Source organism: Barbus barbus (genome assembly GCF_936440315.1).
Source record: "Barbus barbus genome assembly, chromosome: 43".
NCBI classification, from domain to species: domain Eukaryota; kingdom Metazoa; phylum Chordata; class Actinopteri; order Cypriniformes; family Cyprinidae; genus Barbus; species Barbus barbus.
This window is the reverse complement of record NC_136721.1, coordinates 9,034,422-9,050,740: the sequence shown is the minus strand read 5'-3', so window position 1 is coordinate 9,050,740 and position 16,319 is coordinate 9,034,422. Positions and strand designations below refer to the sequence as shown.

Below are 16,319 nucleotides of genomic sequence, written 5' to 3'. Positions count from 1 at the left end.
AAACAAATCCTAATGCTACATCCTACAATGAGGTTCTAGGGAATTATGGGCTTCTGAGTTCTTTTCTGTTCCAGCTCAAAAATGTCCCTGTGCCAAATGCCAGATCCATATAGAAATAATCTGAACCCCATTTTTTTTTTTTTTTTTTTTTTGGATGAATTGAAACCAGACCTCACTGATCTTTACATCAATGTTCTAACAGAAGAAGAGTGGAAGCTGTAAGGACAAACTGACTTGATATCCACATACTTTAGAATATATGCTGTATCATTCAAGATGATGGCAAAATGATTCATAAACTGAAGGAGGAGGGACTGTTTTGAAATAGTTGTAAATTAAAAACAGATGTATTTAAGTAACAATAGATATTTATTTCTCATTTAAAAAAATAAAATAAAACAAGGTTCAGTGTTTCATATATCTTTAAGCTGCATCAAAATCTGATAAGTTATTAAATCTATAGATAAATAAACCAAAAATATGTGGTGTGAATTACAGTAAATGCTTTAATTGCGTACATGCTGTCAGAGCTACCCAATATCACGAGTAGGCAGTCATTGACCACTAAAAGGGTGGTACGGGCGACAAACAGTCACACCCTCAAACAATTATTTAACAGTGCCAAAGTGCAGCTCTAGTTGTTGTGTTGGAATTGCTTTTACATTTTAGCACTCAGCTCACTGTTATCAGTTTTTTTAATAATCTCACTTTATTTTATTTCACTGTTTATTATCTCATATACTGGCACTAGTTCAGTAGGACTAAATACAAAGGAGTACATGGGTAATAGTTTTTAACAGCATTGATTAACTTTATATAATGTCAGATCAGTAGTTCAGTAGTTCACATTGTATAATATCAGATCAGTAGTTCATGGATATTGATATGTGAAATTAATTCATATTTAAAATGGAAAAAAGGTTTATTTTAAAAACCCCTCAAGCTTTATATAATGTTACTCAGGCTACTTAGTGAAGAACTATTTTGCAGCACTACCATGAAATAACCAAAAAATTCTAAAATCCAAAGGATTTTTTTGAGAAAAAGAGTTACTAATGTTCCATGGTACATTCAAACCTTGGGTGAGTTCGCTTTTTCCATCACTTCAAACCTTTGAGCAAAGCAGCACAGCAGTTGAGTTTATTCGGACTTTATTGTCCAGCCAAACAGACATATAATATAATATAATATAATATAATGCAATAAATACTCATTAACACAAAACAAACAAGAAAATATTGAACAGTCATTTGACTTTGGATCCTGCTCATTAATAATATAAACACTGTTTATTCTTAACAAATAAAAAAGAGATTAAATGAATAATGTCAGAAAGCTCTGTTAGCTTGTTTTGCCTCAGTACTCCCAGGGACAACACAGAAATTATGAATTTTTATAATATTAATGAATGTTATTTTATTCAAGTGTTATTTTATTAATTCCATAATTAAATAAAGCTAAAACCCAAATGTTTTCTAGACATATAAGAAGTCCCTGAGACATTTGTATGCTTAATTATTAATTATTATTATTATTGAATAAATATTTAACTTGAATATAAGCATGAAATGGACACTTCATGTTTATAAACCACTTTAATAGGAGTCTCACATGTAAAATTAAACAATTTCATATATCACTGACTACTTTTTCTGCACTTTAATACATCATAATTCACAAACAGAATTAAGCATTAATGCACAGAGATTTGCTCTTTGGTTGTTCATTTATAGCTAGATTGTAAAGTCAAAGCCACTCTATGTATTTCCTGAACACAGGACCATGGATTTAATAGTTGACTGCTCACAAACCTGGATTGGCATCATTATTTCATTTGGCTGCTGCACTGCAAACGACTGAATCAAGAGACCACTGGGTTTGGATTTGACTTGTCTTGTTCACTGCCAATCAGTCTGATAGGCTCAATGCTGAGAGTGTCTGCCATGTGACATCGGAATGTACATCAAGAGATTTAACTTCACAAGATCCTCTCATTAATGCATATTATGATTTCGCCCTTCTGCTGCAAGTCACCTCTAATTATAGCACACATTGAGAGCTCATTAACGGAAATTACTATTAGTTCCATTTTTCCGCAAGTCGATCAGGTTGATTATCAAAGGGGGGTGCTCACGAAAGCAAACATGTGAATTCATTCAACTGAGGCAAACATTTGGAAATATGTAACTAGACAATTAGGCTGTAAGATACTACAAAATAAAATTCACTTCCTTGTGCAAAAGGACACACCTGATACCCGGAAATCAGCTTATAAAACATATTTAGCATAGATGACTATGCTAATTAAGTTTTCATTGTTCAAATAATAACTGAAAGTATTGAGGCATTGAGACTCAAATTATTCCCAACTAATTGAGCAGTGAGTGCATATAAACCATCTGTATTAAAAAAAAAAAAAAAAAAAAAAAAAAACGTTTAGAGAAATATGTGTTTAATTTAATAAATGGAGTTCAGGTACTTCAGTAGAAAGTATTTTACATTTTAAAAATCATTAATGTAGTTTATTGTGGATGAAATTGTTGTGGATAATCCTAGATTAAATGCATTTTACTTTTAAGTAAAATTTTTTAATATATTATATATCACATGAATTAATCAGTTATTTCTTCAAAATAAAATATATTACACGTTATTTATTTTTCTACTGACATACAAGTAGTTTTAATTTTTAGATTTTCTGTTTTATATCTTAGATCTTATATTCATGTGAATAAATAATCTAAAATTGAACCTAAAAATTTTTTTAGGTTCATTTCAATAAATAAAGGAAAATAAAATTTCAAAATCAAATTTGGCCACAATTTTTTTTAAAGTTCATTTCAAAAGTTTATTTTTATTATTAAAACATCTGGCCACAATTGTTTAAGTAGATTTCAAGTAAGTATGCAAATGAATGGAGGAGGAAGAGGAGGAGGAGCAGGAGGAAGAGGAAGAAGAAGAACATTTATAGGTTCATAAATAATATTAAGATCGTCATAATTTCTAGTATATGTTTAATAAACATCTCCCCCTCACACACATACAAAATACTCACTGGCATGAATAATAATGAACCAATTGAAAAAGCCTTTCTGATCTCATCTTAAGTAAAATGTAATCATAATTATGATGTTCTTGAAACAGAGCCTGGCAGGCAGTGGATGTTTTATGAGTAACATCAGCAATGCAATCAAACTTTACACAAACACGACACAACAGAGAGTTAACCATGAGCTCTGAACCCACATCCACATGTTGTGTTCAGACTGTGATCTCATAGCTCTACCACAGTGACATACAACAGAGGCCCTCACACTCGGAGCTGGGTGGACCGCCAGGCTACATATTCAATCCAGACATCCCAGTGGGACTGCCAAACGTAGGAAATGACCTACGATGTGTCAGCGTGTAAAAGTACAACGTCATAGGGGGATTGGAAAGGACTTTGGGAGGAGGTGAGCTTGTGTGAGAGAGTGAGTACTGTTGGGTGGAGGGTGGTGGGGGCTGGACTTCCAGGAAAGCGTGTTTACCATGGCAGCATAAGATGTGAGGAGACTGCCAATGGAGCAGCATATGAACCAGAGAAACACAGGGAAAACACTGGGAAGGATGAATTGGATGTTAGTTTCAGAGTGTTGGTTTGATATGACATTGTTCAATATCAGCTGCTATTATAGAGTTTTGATAATCATATAATTACATCAAAGATAAACTTCATTTCAGTTTCATTTCTGTTTCAGTTAACCCAGTGAAGTGTATTTCTGTGATAATACATCTGAGGAGAGTTTCTACACCAAAAGAGAAGACTTTTGGGAGGCCACTGCCTCCTAGTGCAGATAAATGCATTACAAGAAGGAGGGAAGATGTCACATGACCAGAACACACACACACACACACACACACACACACAGAGAGAGAGAGAGAGAGAGAGAGAGAACTATCTAAAGAGGCACACTGCACAGACCTCTAGCTAGTTATAAGTAAAAACAGAAAACGTTTTATATTTTTACAAAACAAACAAACAAAAATACTTGTACTGTTTTTACAGTCAAGAACGTTCCAAAATGAGTCTTTGGGGATTTTATTTTTATCAGGTTTAGCTCATTTCTGGGTAAATTTATCACACACACAACCCTAGGCTGCATTTTACAGTAAAACGGTAATACTGTAACATATTACAATTTGAAACTTTTTTGTTTTGTTTTTAAATGTCATTTATACCTCTGATAGCAAAGCTGAATTTTCACTGTCTTTAGTGAATCTTTTTAGCATCTTCAAGTGTCACAAAATCCTTCAGATATTATCTGAAAAGACTGATTTGGTGACCAATTATAAACAGTTATAACTGGTGTTCAGTTATTTATATGGTTCTCATTTATTATCAATGTTGAAAAAAGTTTTGCTGCTTAAGTTTGTGTAAACGTTTTATAAAATTTCAAAAGATCATTTAAATCTTTTGATCAATTGTATGTGTCCTTGCTGGACAATAATTTTCCATTATTTTTAACTTTTAATTGTTGATCAATACTGCATGTAGTTTATGTATATAAATGTTATATCGAAAGCAGTGTGTACAGAGTTTTCAATACTAAATGCATTCATTTTAAACAATCTGTTCTTTATTTTTAAAAGATTACAAAAAATGAATACTGTACAGTTAAATATGTTTAATAGCTTGCATGTACCCATAAAAGATTTGTTTTAGATGGGTTCAATAAGTTTTGAACTTTCTTTATCAGTGCTACAACCAATAACAGTGAACAGTAAATTGCAAGAATTGAGGTGAAATAAGGCATGTGCATTTATTCATGTATTAACAGATCCAACAAGATCAAAGCAAATACATTCGACCTTGAGAAATTGAAATCATTAACAAAAATATAAGAAATTCTCTGTCCAGAGCAGCTTCATTAAATAAAATTTCAGCCAAAGTTGTTTAGCCTTCAATTTTCGTGCCCTTGTCATTTGTCACACCATCTTCGACAACGATGCTAAACGTCATAATACACAACAGCAAAGACTTAAAGAATTAAGTTATCACTGAACCCATTGTGTATTGATGATATTACACAAGAAATCACAACATCATTTCTCAATATGACAATTGCTCTAGGCAGATTTCTAAGTTGCTATGTGATGGAACGAAAGACCCATCACACAAAAACACTGCTTTTGTTCATAGTCAAGCCATGAATAATTACATCACAGTATATCCAAAAACATCAAGGCACGCACACTCTCAAACATACCAACTTAAACACTTTTCAGAAAAATTAAAAGGCAAAGCAAGGAAGAGGCTAACAAAAGACAACAGCACCAACAAAAATGCTACACACTCACACAACAACTACTGAGGACGAACATTTACTTAAGACACTAGCAAAAGGATGAGTCTGTGATAGGGAAAAGTAATTACTACTGCAGTGACCCGACAACAAGACAGCACAAGGGAATAAGAGAGAGAGGGCAGACAAGCTACGGGTTCACTATGTGTACAGCTGAGATACACGTAGGGAGTTCTCTCAGAATCCAGAGGGTGTCAGGACGTTCATGTCCCGGTGTTTGAGTTTGTGAGGTCGGGTCATCGGTCTCTTCGCCTCCATGGTGGGGATCTCCATCTTGGGGGGAGCTTTGAAGTTGGTGGGGTCCTCGGCCAAGCGGGTGGCCTGGGCTTTCATCACTTCCATAGGGGAGGGTTTCTGAGCTCCCTTGTAGGACTGCAGGGCAAAGCCCCCTGTGAACATACAGGAATGACGTTAGGTGTGTGTGTGTGTGTGGGGGGGGGGGGGGGGGGGGGCAGTAACTTCTAACATCTGGAGCAATGCAGGTGTAAAAAGCTCTCTGCAGAGTTTTAAACCATTTTATACAGCAGCTAGTTCTGGTCCTCCAATGCGATTAGTCATGTAGTGTTAACGTAGAACAGAGTTGGTCTCTGCAGGGGTTAATACATACAGATGAAAGGCCTTGGATAAACATGAGAATTTGGCTGGTCTAAATGATGTAAAATGGGTTTAAAAAGTTTAAAAGTAGATTCTTATAATTGCTTAATCAGAAATACAGTTAAAATGCTTAATTGTAAAATAGAAGCAAATGTCCTGCTTAATATGTTTATCTTCAAGGAAAGTAAAAACTCAAGTGAGCAACCTTGAAGGGAATGTGAATAAAATATTTATTCTCATTCTTGGTTTTGATTTTGCCAAATCAAAAATCAATCAATAAAGGCTTTTTTACTACAAATATTCTAAATTATAAGTAGCATGACGATTAAACAATTTCAAAGTAACTTCCCCAAACCTTGAAGGTACATGGCCACTTCAGAAAGGTTGGAATATGCTGTATTATAACAAAATCATAAAAATCTACTGTTAATGTGTCTCCTGTGCTGAATGAATGATAGGGTAAGGTCAATGTAGGAATGATAAGAGGAAATCATTTTTTTTTATGATTGAGTTTATGATTGACTGTTAGAAAGGTTTATTTTAACACATCTGGGGGCCATTAGGTTAAATTTAAAATTTAAAGAGAATATGCAGAAAAGATCGTTTATATGTAAAATGCACCGTTTGTATGGTTGGATCTGTACCTGGGTCAGTTGTGGACTTGCTGACTTGAGGTCGTGGTCCAAAAGCGCCCCAGCGTTCTACAGGTCCATCACTGGAAGCCAGATCTATGCTGGAGCTGGAACTGGTGCTCATCTCAGAGCCTGTGAGAGAAGCGGTGGAACCCTGACTGCTGAACCATCCCCTGCCAAACACACACAAAATTACCATCTCATTTTTCAGTCCACAATTTGATTAATACAAAAGAGAGGATGTGAAGCTGCGGACTCATTCAGCACCTGCGTTTCTGCTTGGGTGAGGACTGAGGAGTCCCGGCAGGCGTCGACTGACCAGACGATGGCTGTTTCTCTTCTTTGGCATCTATGCTTTGCATTTGAAGCTTCTACAACATCCAAAACACATGATTTCTATATTAAACAGTTTCAGAGACGTCAGATCACTTTGACATTTAAGCCTGTCGAAGTGATTATCTCTGCCTACATGCATTGATTCTGCCAGACGATGGTAGCGGGTCTCCTCTGCACTCAGGCCTTTGTGAGGGGTGTAGCCTGTATCAGTCAGTCCTGCCTGCTTCTCAAACTTGTGCATGCTCTCCTGGGTCTGCTCTGCAATGCAATGTAACAGGTCCCATTAAGGCCACTGTTTTACACCAGTTAACACTTGAAATGTGATACATAAAGCAGCATCATCATAGCATTCTTACTGCTGAAGAGGGAGTTCATGACAGACGAGGCTTTAGCTTTCACCACAGGGATTGGAGGTTTAGTGGATTCAAAGGTAGCACTTTGTTTTACCCCTCCTTCTGACTCATCCTCCTAAACACAAACAGGACATACCAGAAGAATTGTTAGAATTAGCCAACAGCAGCAGTTCTTAAATTGTTGTATGGAGTGCCCCCAGGTGGTTAAAATGGGTTTTAAAAATGATAATGTCTATAAAAAAAATCTGAGTCAGATTAATAATAAATCTGGTCAGAGAAAAGCAATGCACACACACCTCAGCAAGTCGTGCAAACTTCCTCTCAGGTATAACAGGCCGCCTCCACAGGTTGTTAATATTAATGTCAGATGGAGGTGGAGACATAGGGCGCTCAAGATTTTCATCATAGCTGAGAGCTCGACGGGTCATCCCAACAGGGATGGACATTCCCCCGAGGAGTCCATCTGAAGAACCTGGACCTGCTTCCAGGGCTGAGGTAAAAGAGCAAAGCACTGTCAACAACATCTGAACAAACAGCCACAATTTAATGCATTTAAAAAGAGAAACCGTTGTCATATTTTGATGTCATATACTGTATCTTAAAGCTATTCAAAATAAAGGGGAAAGTATGTTAAAACCCTTGACAAGACATTAGAAAGTAATTTTATGCACTGCAATGAGTAAAATAAACAGGCCTCTCTCCTTTACCTGGAAGGTCTCCAGGTCTGGACATTACGGCTACTGAATGAAGTGTTTCTGTTGGACCAAAAAAAGACGACAGCCTGGACAAACCCAATCAGATGGGACTGGATCAAATCTATAGAAGACATTAAGAGAAAGGAACAAGTAACGCATTAACCAAGGAATATTTGAGTTTAAGACCAAAGAACCATCCAGCAGCCTCAGATTAATCATGAAAAAAACCCAGTTCTGCAATCCTCTGCTACGCAGTCCAACTGATCCTCTGCATCATTGTGCAAAGGATCACAGAACATCAACATTGACAGAGCGGCTGAAATTCAAAGATCCCTGATATTTTTGGACAAATATTTCACACCAAGGGATGTGTGATAATACACAATATCGATAATAAACTTAATATAGAATTCAATTTCTAGCCTATATCTACACAATCGGATGCATGATGCTAAAATGTCTGCATAATCTTCATGTTTTGTGTTCAGTGAGAGCTGCGGTTTCATCTACTGTACATACTGAAGCATGCATGATGGCATATGGTGAAATCTATATGAGGATCAAGGACAAGATGTACCATTTGTGTCCGCATCAAATTAAATTGACAAAATTTATTCTATATACATAGAAAGCATTCTGAATGCAAGTAACGTGTCTACTTTAATGTTTCAAAATGTGAAAAAGTTAAAATATTGGTGAAATACATTTCTATTGTCATTCAGCATAACAGATGTTTATGTAAAAAAAATAAGCATGCTATACTGACCTGTACTTATTAGTGTATAAAATAAAAAGTGATTACAAATGAGTAAAACCTAATGGTTTGAAGGATAGTGGCAAAGATGGGTAAATACTTAAAATGACAATGAACTAAGATTTTGGGGGCTGCACCGTGATCCCTAAATAGTGTCTTTTAACATGATCGAATGATTCTTGTTCCACATCTGCCTGACAAGATTTTTTGATATACAAGCTATTGTTACACTGAATTACATTTTGTTTTCTGTAAATCATGGTTAATTTTATTTTTTGCTCTGAAAAAAGTAAACGAATAAAAAAAACACATTCAGAAATATTACACTTTAATCTTTTTTTTTTATGCTTAAAACCCCCTTTTGGTCTATGAGCATCTCACATGACAAAATAACTTCATATCATTTGATTAAAAACTGTTGACAAAAACACTTAAAACCTTTACAACAACCCACCAAAATTAAATAATAATAATGAATTAATAATAATAATAATAATAATAATAATAATAACTATTACTACATCAATATAATTTATTAAAATTGTTATTATTATTATTATTATTATTATTATTATTATACACATAATAAAGAACATACAAAATTAATTAAATGTTTTAATTTATACAGCAAACTAATTTTTACAGCACCTTATTTGATGCAAATTAATTATTTGATTTTAAAAGATTAATTAAACTGTCAATGTTTTAGGAATTAGTTTCTTTAGACATCATCATTTTTGATAATACATCTGTCATAAAGAACAGAATCCAGGGAAAACACTGGTTTAATAGGTAGCTTACTCTATGGAGTTGTTACCTGAGGTCTAACAAACGTGGTGTGCCTTTCCTTCCCCATAAATGGTATGGACTAAACACATCATGATAAACACTGATATTGAATGACACCGAAAAATAATAATAATAATAATAATTTTGTCCATATCTCCCAACCCTATAAACACCATTTCTAAAACATTCCCATATGGTGTCCATTTAACCATACTCACTCTTCCTATGTCCAATACAATGACACTCCATTTCTATCTTTATTATGCAGTTAGTAATGACAAATATAATTCCCAGTGCATACCTCTGTCTGCTAACATAATAAATGTAGATATTCAAAGTACGCATGTATGCATATCTGAGACCAAACATTCTTTAAACAATCATTTTTTAGTGCTAGTAAAATGGAAATCGCTCCAAGCTGGGAGAGATTTTATCGTTTAGATTTCAAAAACATATCTATTCTTATCTACACACGTGCGCTTTATTAAATCAAAAGTGACCATCTCTTACCAGTGAAGGACAGCCAAAGCACCACTGCTAGAGCACAGGTTGATCTTGCTGACAAGCTGAGGTTTGCTCACTCAGCATTGTGGGTCACCAGGGCGAGCACAGCGAGTAAAAGACAGAAAGAGCTAGAGAAAAAAAAAAGCAGAAAATTTAAAAAGTTTTGACTGCCTGCAATATAAACCAGTTGACTGCTAAATTCCACACACTACAAATGCATCTGAATCTACAATAACACTAAACTGTATTTAAAATGTAAGAGCTAACGCAAGAGTGAGCAGTAGTGTCGTGAGAATCAGTGCATGCTGGGAATGGGATTACACGAGCTGTCCTGCTCCTGCTGATGTTATGTAAGATGCCCAGTAGTTACTGATCTCTGCTAACATCAAAAGCTAACGCACTAGCTTTAAACACAACAGCTCGCTTTAGTTTTCAAACATAACTTCGCTTAAGTTTGAAAGTAGAAAAGGAACAACGAATCTTTTACTGAACACCACCACATATTTTAACAAATACGACAATAATTGTTAAACGGTATGTAAATTAGCAGACTAGCTGTTCAAATCCAGTTTTGGCGACCTGAAACCGGTTTGAGTGATGCGTTCGCGAGCGTGTACCTGCTGAAGTGTGCTCCCGCGCCTTCTCTACAGCAGCTAACAGGCCAGCAGAGGTACTAAGGGCACTTGTAACTGAATGGCTAAATTACACATCACAGATGTTTGAGAAGAGTTGGCCTTTGTATCTGCCATAACTTCCCATTTCTTAACACAACACAGCTGTGCAGTCCCCGCGCAATCTCGCGATACTTCGGGCTGTTATTATCTGCGCAGCTGCTGCAGTACTTCAACGAGCCACACGGGGCAGTAAAAGACTATAAAGATCTAGCAGCTATGCGAGATACTTCACACAAGCACAATTATTAATTAGTTATCATTAGGTGCGTTCGACTTGAAGCGGCGCTGCGCAGAATGACATCAAAGTACCGCGAGAGCGATAAGAGATCAGACTGATCCTTAAGCTTTTGAATCGCTGTCGCGATACTTTGATATCATACACTGATCATTCTGCGCAGCGCCGCTTCAAGTCGAACGCACCTATTTACTCACTTTTATGTCGTAGTAAACGGTCATAAAAGTCCAAGAAACGTGTTTTATTCTACCTGCATTTCTATAAACTTTCATTTCACAGTCTTTCAATTCTGCAGTTTTTCTGGTATATTCACGCTGTGTTGTTTCTTCTCTTTCCGTGTTAGCTGTCCTCTTCTCCCTCTGTTTTTCTATGGCAGGACTAGGATGACCACCTGTGATTAGCTGTTATAAATATGTTTGTTTTAATTACAGAAACATCACCAATTTTCTGTAATGGCACTAAACTTATGATCAGTTTATTAGAAGCTTCAGTTTAGGTTATTTATTTGATCATATGTGACCCTGGAGGCCTGGACCACAAAACCAGTCATAAGTAGCACGGTTATATTTGTAAAAATTTTCTTTTATGCCAAAAATCATTTGGATATTAAGTAAAGATCATGTTCCATGAAGATATTTTGTAAATTTCCTACCGTAAATATATCAAAACTTAATTTTGATTAGTAATATGCATTGCTAAGGACTTCATGTGGACAGATTTAAAAGCTATTTTTTCAAAATTTAGATTTTTTAGGGCAGCCACTAACGATTTTATTTTGATGAATCTATCGACTAATTAATCGATTAACAAAAAATCAAAAATTTTACTTAAAAATGTTTTATTAAACTATATTTTATTAAACTAAATGGCATCCAAATTTCTATGAAATCCTTTTTTAACACAAAAGTGAAGTGCAACATAGAGTGCAAGAAGCAAGTGTCCATCTCATAGTTCAAATCACTGAAATCAAAGTTCAGTATTATAGTGTAAGAATGACAACATATCCACGTGTTCTAGTCTACTAATAATACAATTATAATCAAAAAACACTTTTTAAAGGAGTAGTTACCAGAAATATTATTTACCAGAATTTATTTAGGAGAAAAATGTAAATGTGCAGTATTTCTGATTTTTTTTTTTTTTTTTAATAAAATCAATTAATTGGAGATGCTTTTGATTATTCAAATTTAATGGAACTATTAAAATGGAATCCAGAAAATAATGGAAAACAGAATTTGGTAAAGATAAAACTGTAAATCTCAATTAATTAGACAGGCTTTTTGATTAATACAATTTAATTTAACCATTAAAACAGAGCATAGAATAATGAAAATGGAAAAAAACTAAATTTGGAAATAAAACGGATTTCATAGGGCCCTATAATTATTATTAATTTTTTTGTGGTAATAAAAATATATGTAAATGAACAATAGCCTTTAAAATGACTTAAAATACACATATAATAGCAATGATGCACTAATAATGAGTTCAAATAAAGTATCAAAAGCAAGAAATTATATGGTTTTATTGAACAAAACTGTTAAAATACATAATGTATTATAAACAATAGAGCTAATGTAGATTACGAATTACAACAAAGATGATTGTTTTTACACATCACTGTTTAATATTTAATATTGACAAAACACCATTTAATTCAAATGTCCACTTAATCTTTAATATTTGGCCATTTCTTTAGGACAGAAATGCTATAACACTGTAATTAAATGAATATGTGGACATCAAAACTCAGAGTGAGGGTTTGAAGTTTTATTTTGAAACCGCGATCCTGAGATTGTGTGGATTTATAAATGATTTAATATACAAATCTGATGAAATGGCGCTCTATAATTGATAGTTGTCAACGCAGATTTAGAAAAGGAAGAAATACTATGGATCCGGTAATAAATTTGGAGGATGAGATAAGAAAAGCTCAAGTAAATAAAGAGACAGTGGGAGCAGTGTTTTTTGATGTGGAGAAGGCGCACAACATGATGTAGGGGGAGGGACTTTTAATTAAATTGCATTTAATGGGAGTTGGAGGGAAAATGTTCAAATGGATCATGGATTTTTTAGATGGAAGGATTACACAGGTAAAGATAGGACAAGTAGTATCACAACAATATAATGTAGAAAACGGGACACCACAAGGGAGTGTAATTAGCCCAATTTTATTTTCCATCATGATTAATGATATACAGTCAGGTCCATAAATATTGGGACATCGACACAATTCTAACATTTTTGGCTCTATACACCACCACAATGGATTTCAAATGAAACGAACAAGATGTGCTTTAACTGCAGACTGTCAGCTTTAATTTGAGGGTATTTACATCCAAATCAGGTGAACGGTGTAGGAATTACAACAGTTTGCATATGTGCCTCCCACTTGTTAAGGGACCAAAAGTAATGGGACAATTGGCTTCTCAACTGTTCCATGGCCAGGTGTGTGTTATTCCCTCACTATCCCAATTACAATGAGCAGATAAAAGGTCCAGAGTTAATTTCAAGTGTGCTATTTGCATTTGGAATCTGTTGCTGTCAACTGTCAAGATGAGATCCAAAGAGCTGTCACTATCAGTGAAGCAAGCCATCATTAGGCTGAAAAAACAAAACAAACCCATCAGAGAGATAGCAAAAACATTAGGCGTGGCCAAAACAACTGTTTGGAACATTCTTAAAAAGAAGGAACGCACCGGTGAGCTCAGCAACACCAAAAGACCCGGAAGACCACGGAAAACAACTGTGGTGGATGACCGAAGAATTCTTTCCCTGGTGAAGAAAACACCCTTCACAACAGTTGGCCAGATCAAGAACACTCTCCAGGAGGTAGGTTCACCGTTCACCTGATTTGGATGTAAATACCCAATCAAATTAAAGCTGACAGTCTGCAGTTAAAGCACATCTTGTTCGTTTCATTTAAAATCCATTGTGGTGGTGTATAGAGCCAAAAATGTTAGAATTGTGACGATGTCCCAATATTTATGGACCTGACTGTATACTTAGAGCTTCCAGTGGATACGGGGAGATCCCTATTTGGAGATGATGGAGCTATATGGAAGAGAGGAAGAAATGGTGAATTTATAACCAAGAAATTACAAAAGGGAATTAATGAAGCTGAAGAGTCTGGGACAAAATGGGGATTTTAAGTTCTCAGTGGAAAAAAACAACAAAAGTAATGATCTTTACAAATAAAAAGAAGGCTAAGGAGTGCAAGGTGGAAATGTTTGGAACCACTTTAGAGAAAGTAGAGTGTTTTAGATTCTTGTATATTTTGACACAAAACTAATGTGGAGGGAACATATTAAGTACACAGTTTATAAATGTAAAAAAAGTGCTTAATGTAATGATGTTTCTTGCAGGATTGGAATGGGGAGCAAGTTTTTCAGCTCTGAAATATATTTACACGAATAAGGTCTAAATTAGATTATGGTTGTACTGTGTATGGGTCAGCAGCAAAATCTGTGTTGGATGTTGGATCCAAACTGAATTGGATGTTGTGCAGGCATGAGCTTTAAGAATATGTTTAGGGGCAATTAGAACTTCCCCAGTGTGTGCACTTCAGGTTGAAGCAGGTGAAATGCCTCTATGGATATGAAGGAAACAATTGGTAGCTAACTATTGGATTAATTTAAGAGGGCATGGGGAAAATCATCCAACGAAAAAGGTGCTACAGAATTGTTGGGAGAAGGAGAGGAGGAAAAAGGAAAGTTTTGGCTGGACAGGAGATTTAATAGCAAAAGAAACTGAAATATATGACAAAGAATTTGCTAGTACTATGGTGTGGACTAACAAATACATAGAGCTTCTAATAATAAAAGGACCAGCGGGAACTCAGGTGGGCTGGACGGGACCAGCGGGAACTCAGGTGGGCTGGACGGGACCTGCGGGAACTCAGGTGGGCTGGACGGGACCAGCGGGAACTCAGGTGGGCTGGACGGGACCAGCGGGAACTCAGGTGGGCTGGACGGGACCATCATCGCCGTAAAGTTCATCGCCTGTTGCGGCGGTATCCTCCTCGCCGCCGGCGGAACATTCATCGCCGTGGGTAGGGCTCCGACTCGGGGTCGGAGGCTCTCCAGACACCGGATGATGGCTTCTCTCTAATCGAGGTCGGAGGTGTCTGGGAGCTCTCGCTGTTGGTGGTAATTGAGCCCGAGCCGGAGCAGCATCTTGATGGTTCCCCATCAAGAGAGCTGGCGAGGGCGAGAGGCGCAAAAGCCAACACAAAACTTGCTGGGTCCCGGTTGGCGTAAGCCAAACCAAAAAACTGCGCGAGCTCGCCCATCTTCTGTGTCGGTCTGATCTTCTGTAACGGTCTGTGGTTGTAGATGAAAAGGCGCTCGACAAAAGCATAAACGAAAGTAGGAATCTTTAATGAACAGCATCAACACACGTTTGACATATGTTAACTTAAGATCAGACAAACACAAAGGCAGAACTGAGGACTTATAAAGGGGCTGGAACAAACGAGAAAACAAGATAATTGAATCAAACACAGGTGATGCATATAACTAATTAACAGAACTAGGTCAGAAACTAAAACAGGAATAACCAAATAAGGACAAAAAGGAAACTAAACAAACAGTTCTGTTACAGTTATATTGCAGCCATTTGCTAAAATCATTTAAGTTCTTTTTTTTTTCTCATTAATGTACACACAGCACCCCATATTGACAGAAAAACACAGAATTGTTGACATTTTTGGAGATTTATTAAAAAAGAAAAACTGAAATATCACATGGTCCTAAGTATTCAGTCCCTTTGCTCAGTATTTAGTAGAAGCACCCTTTTGATCTAATACAGCCATGAGTCTTTTTGGGAAAGATGCAACAAGTTTTTCACACCTGGATTTGGGGATCCTCTGCCATTCCTCCTTGCAGATCCTCTCCAGTTCTGTCAGGTTGGATGGTAAACGTTGGTGGACAGCCATTTTTAGGTCTCTCCGGAGATGCTCAATTGGGTTTAAGTCAGGGCTCTGGCTGGGCCATTCAAGAACAGTCACGGAGTTGTTGTGAAGCCACTCCTTCGTTATTTTAGCTGTATGCTTAGGGTCATTGTCTTGTTGGAGGGTAAACCTTCGGCCCAGTCTGAGGTCCTGAGCACTCTGGAGAAGGTTTTCGTCCAGGATATCCCTGTACTTGGCCGCATTCATCTTTCCCTTGATTGCAACCAGTTGTCCTGTCCCTGCAGCTGAAAAACACCCCCACAGCATGATGCTGCCACCACCATGCTTCACTGTTGGGACTGTATTGGACAGGTGATGAGCAGTGCCTGGTTTTCTCCACACATACCGCTTAGAATTAAGGCCAAAAAGTTATATCTTGGTCTCATCAGACCAGAGAATCTTATTTCTCACCATCTTGTGGTCCTTCAGGTGTTTTTTTGTGTCTTGCACTGAGGAG

At 36.4% G+C, this 16,319-nt stretch overlaps 1 protein-coding gene across 1 annotated transcript; it reads right to left on the bottom strand.

The window, feature by feature from the left end:
• Positions 1-4,605: 4,605 nt before the first annotated feature.
• Positions 4,606-10,931, bottom strand: LOC306862125 (putative monooxygenase p33MONOX). The gene is made up of 9 exons (XM_079404768.1): positions 10,620-10,931; positions 10,009-10,130; positions 7,968-8,076; positions 7,557-7,750; positions 7,264-7,375; positions 7,041-7,165; positions 6,839-6,942; positions 6,584-6,744; positions 4,606-5,734 (listed from the first exon to the last, which is right to left on the bottom strand). Exons 3-9 carry the CDS (start codon positions 7,990-7,992, stop codon positions 5,523-5,525), a joined length of 933 nt encoding a protein of 310 aa, XP_079260894.1. The 5' UTR covers positions 7,993-8,076; positions 10,009-10,130; positions 10,620-10,931; the 3' UTR covers positions 4,606-5,522.
• Positions 10,932-16,319: the final 5,388 nt, after the last annotated feature.

Coding starts and splice junctions, on each gene's coding strand:
- LOC306862125 (XM_079404768.1), bottom strand. CDS start 7,992: ATGTCCAGACCTGGAGACCTTCCAG. Junction 7,166..7,263: donor CATGAACTCCCTCTTCAGCA/GTAAGAATGCTA, acceptor ATTGCATTGCAG/AGCAGACCCAGGAGAGCATG. Junction 5,735..6,583: donor CAAGTCCACAACTGACCCAG/GTACAGATCCAA, acceptor GTATGTTCACAG/GGGGCTTTGCCCTGCAGTCC.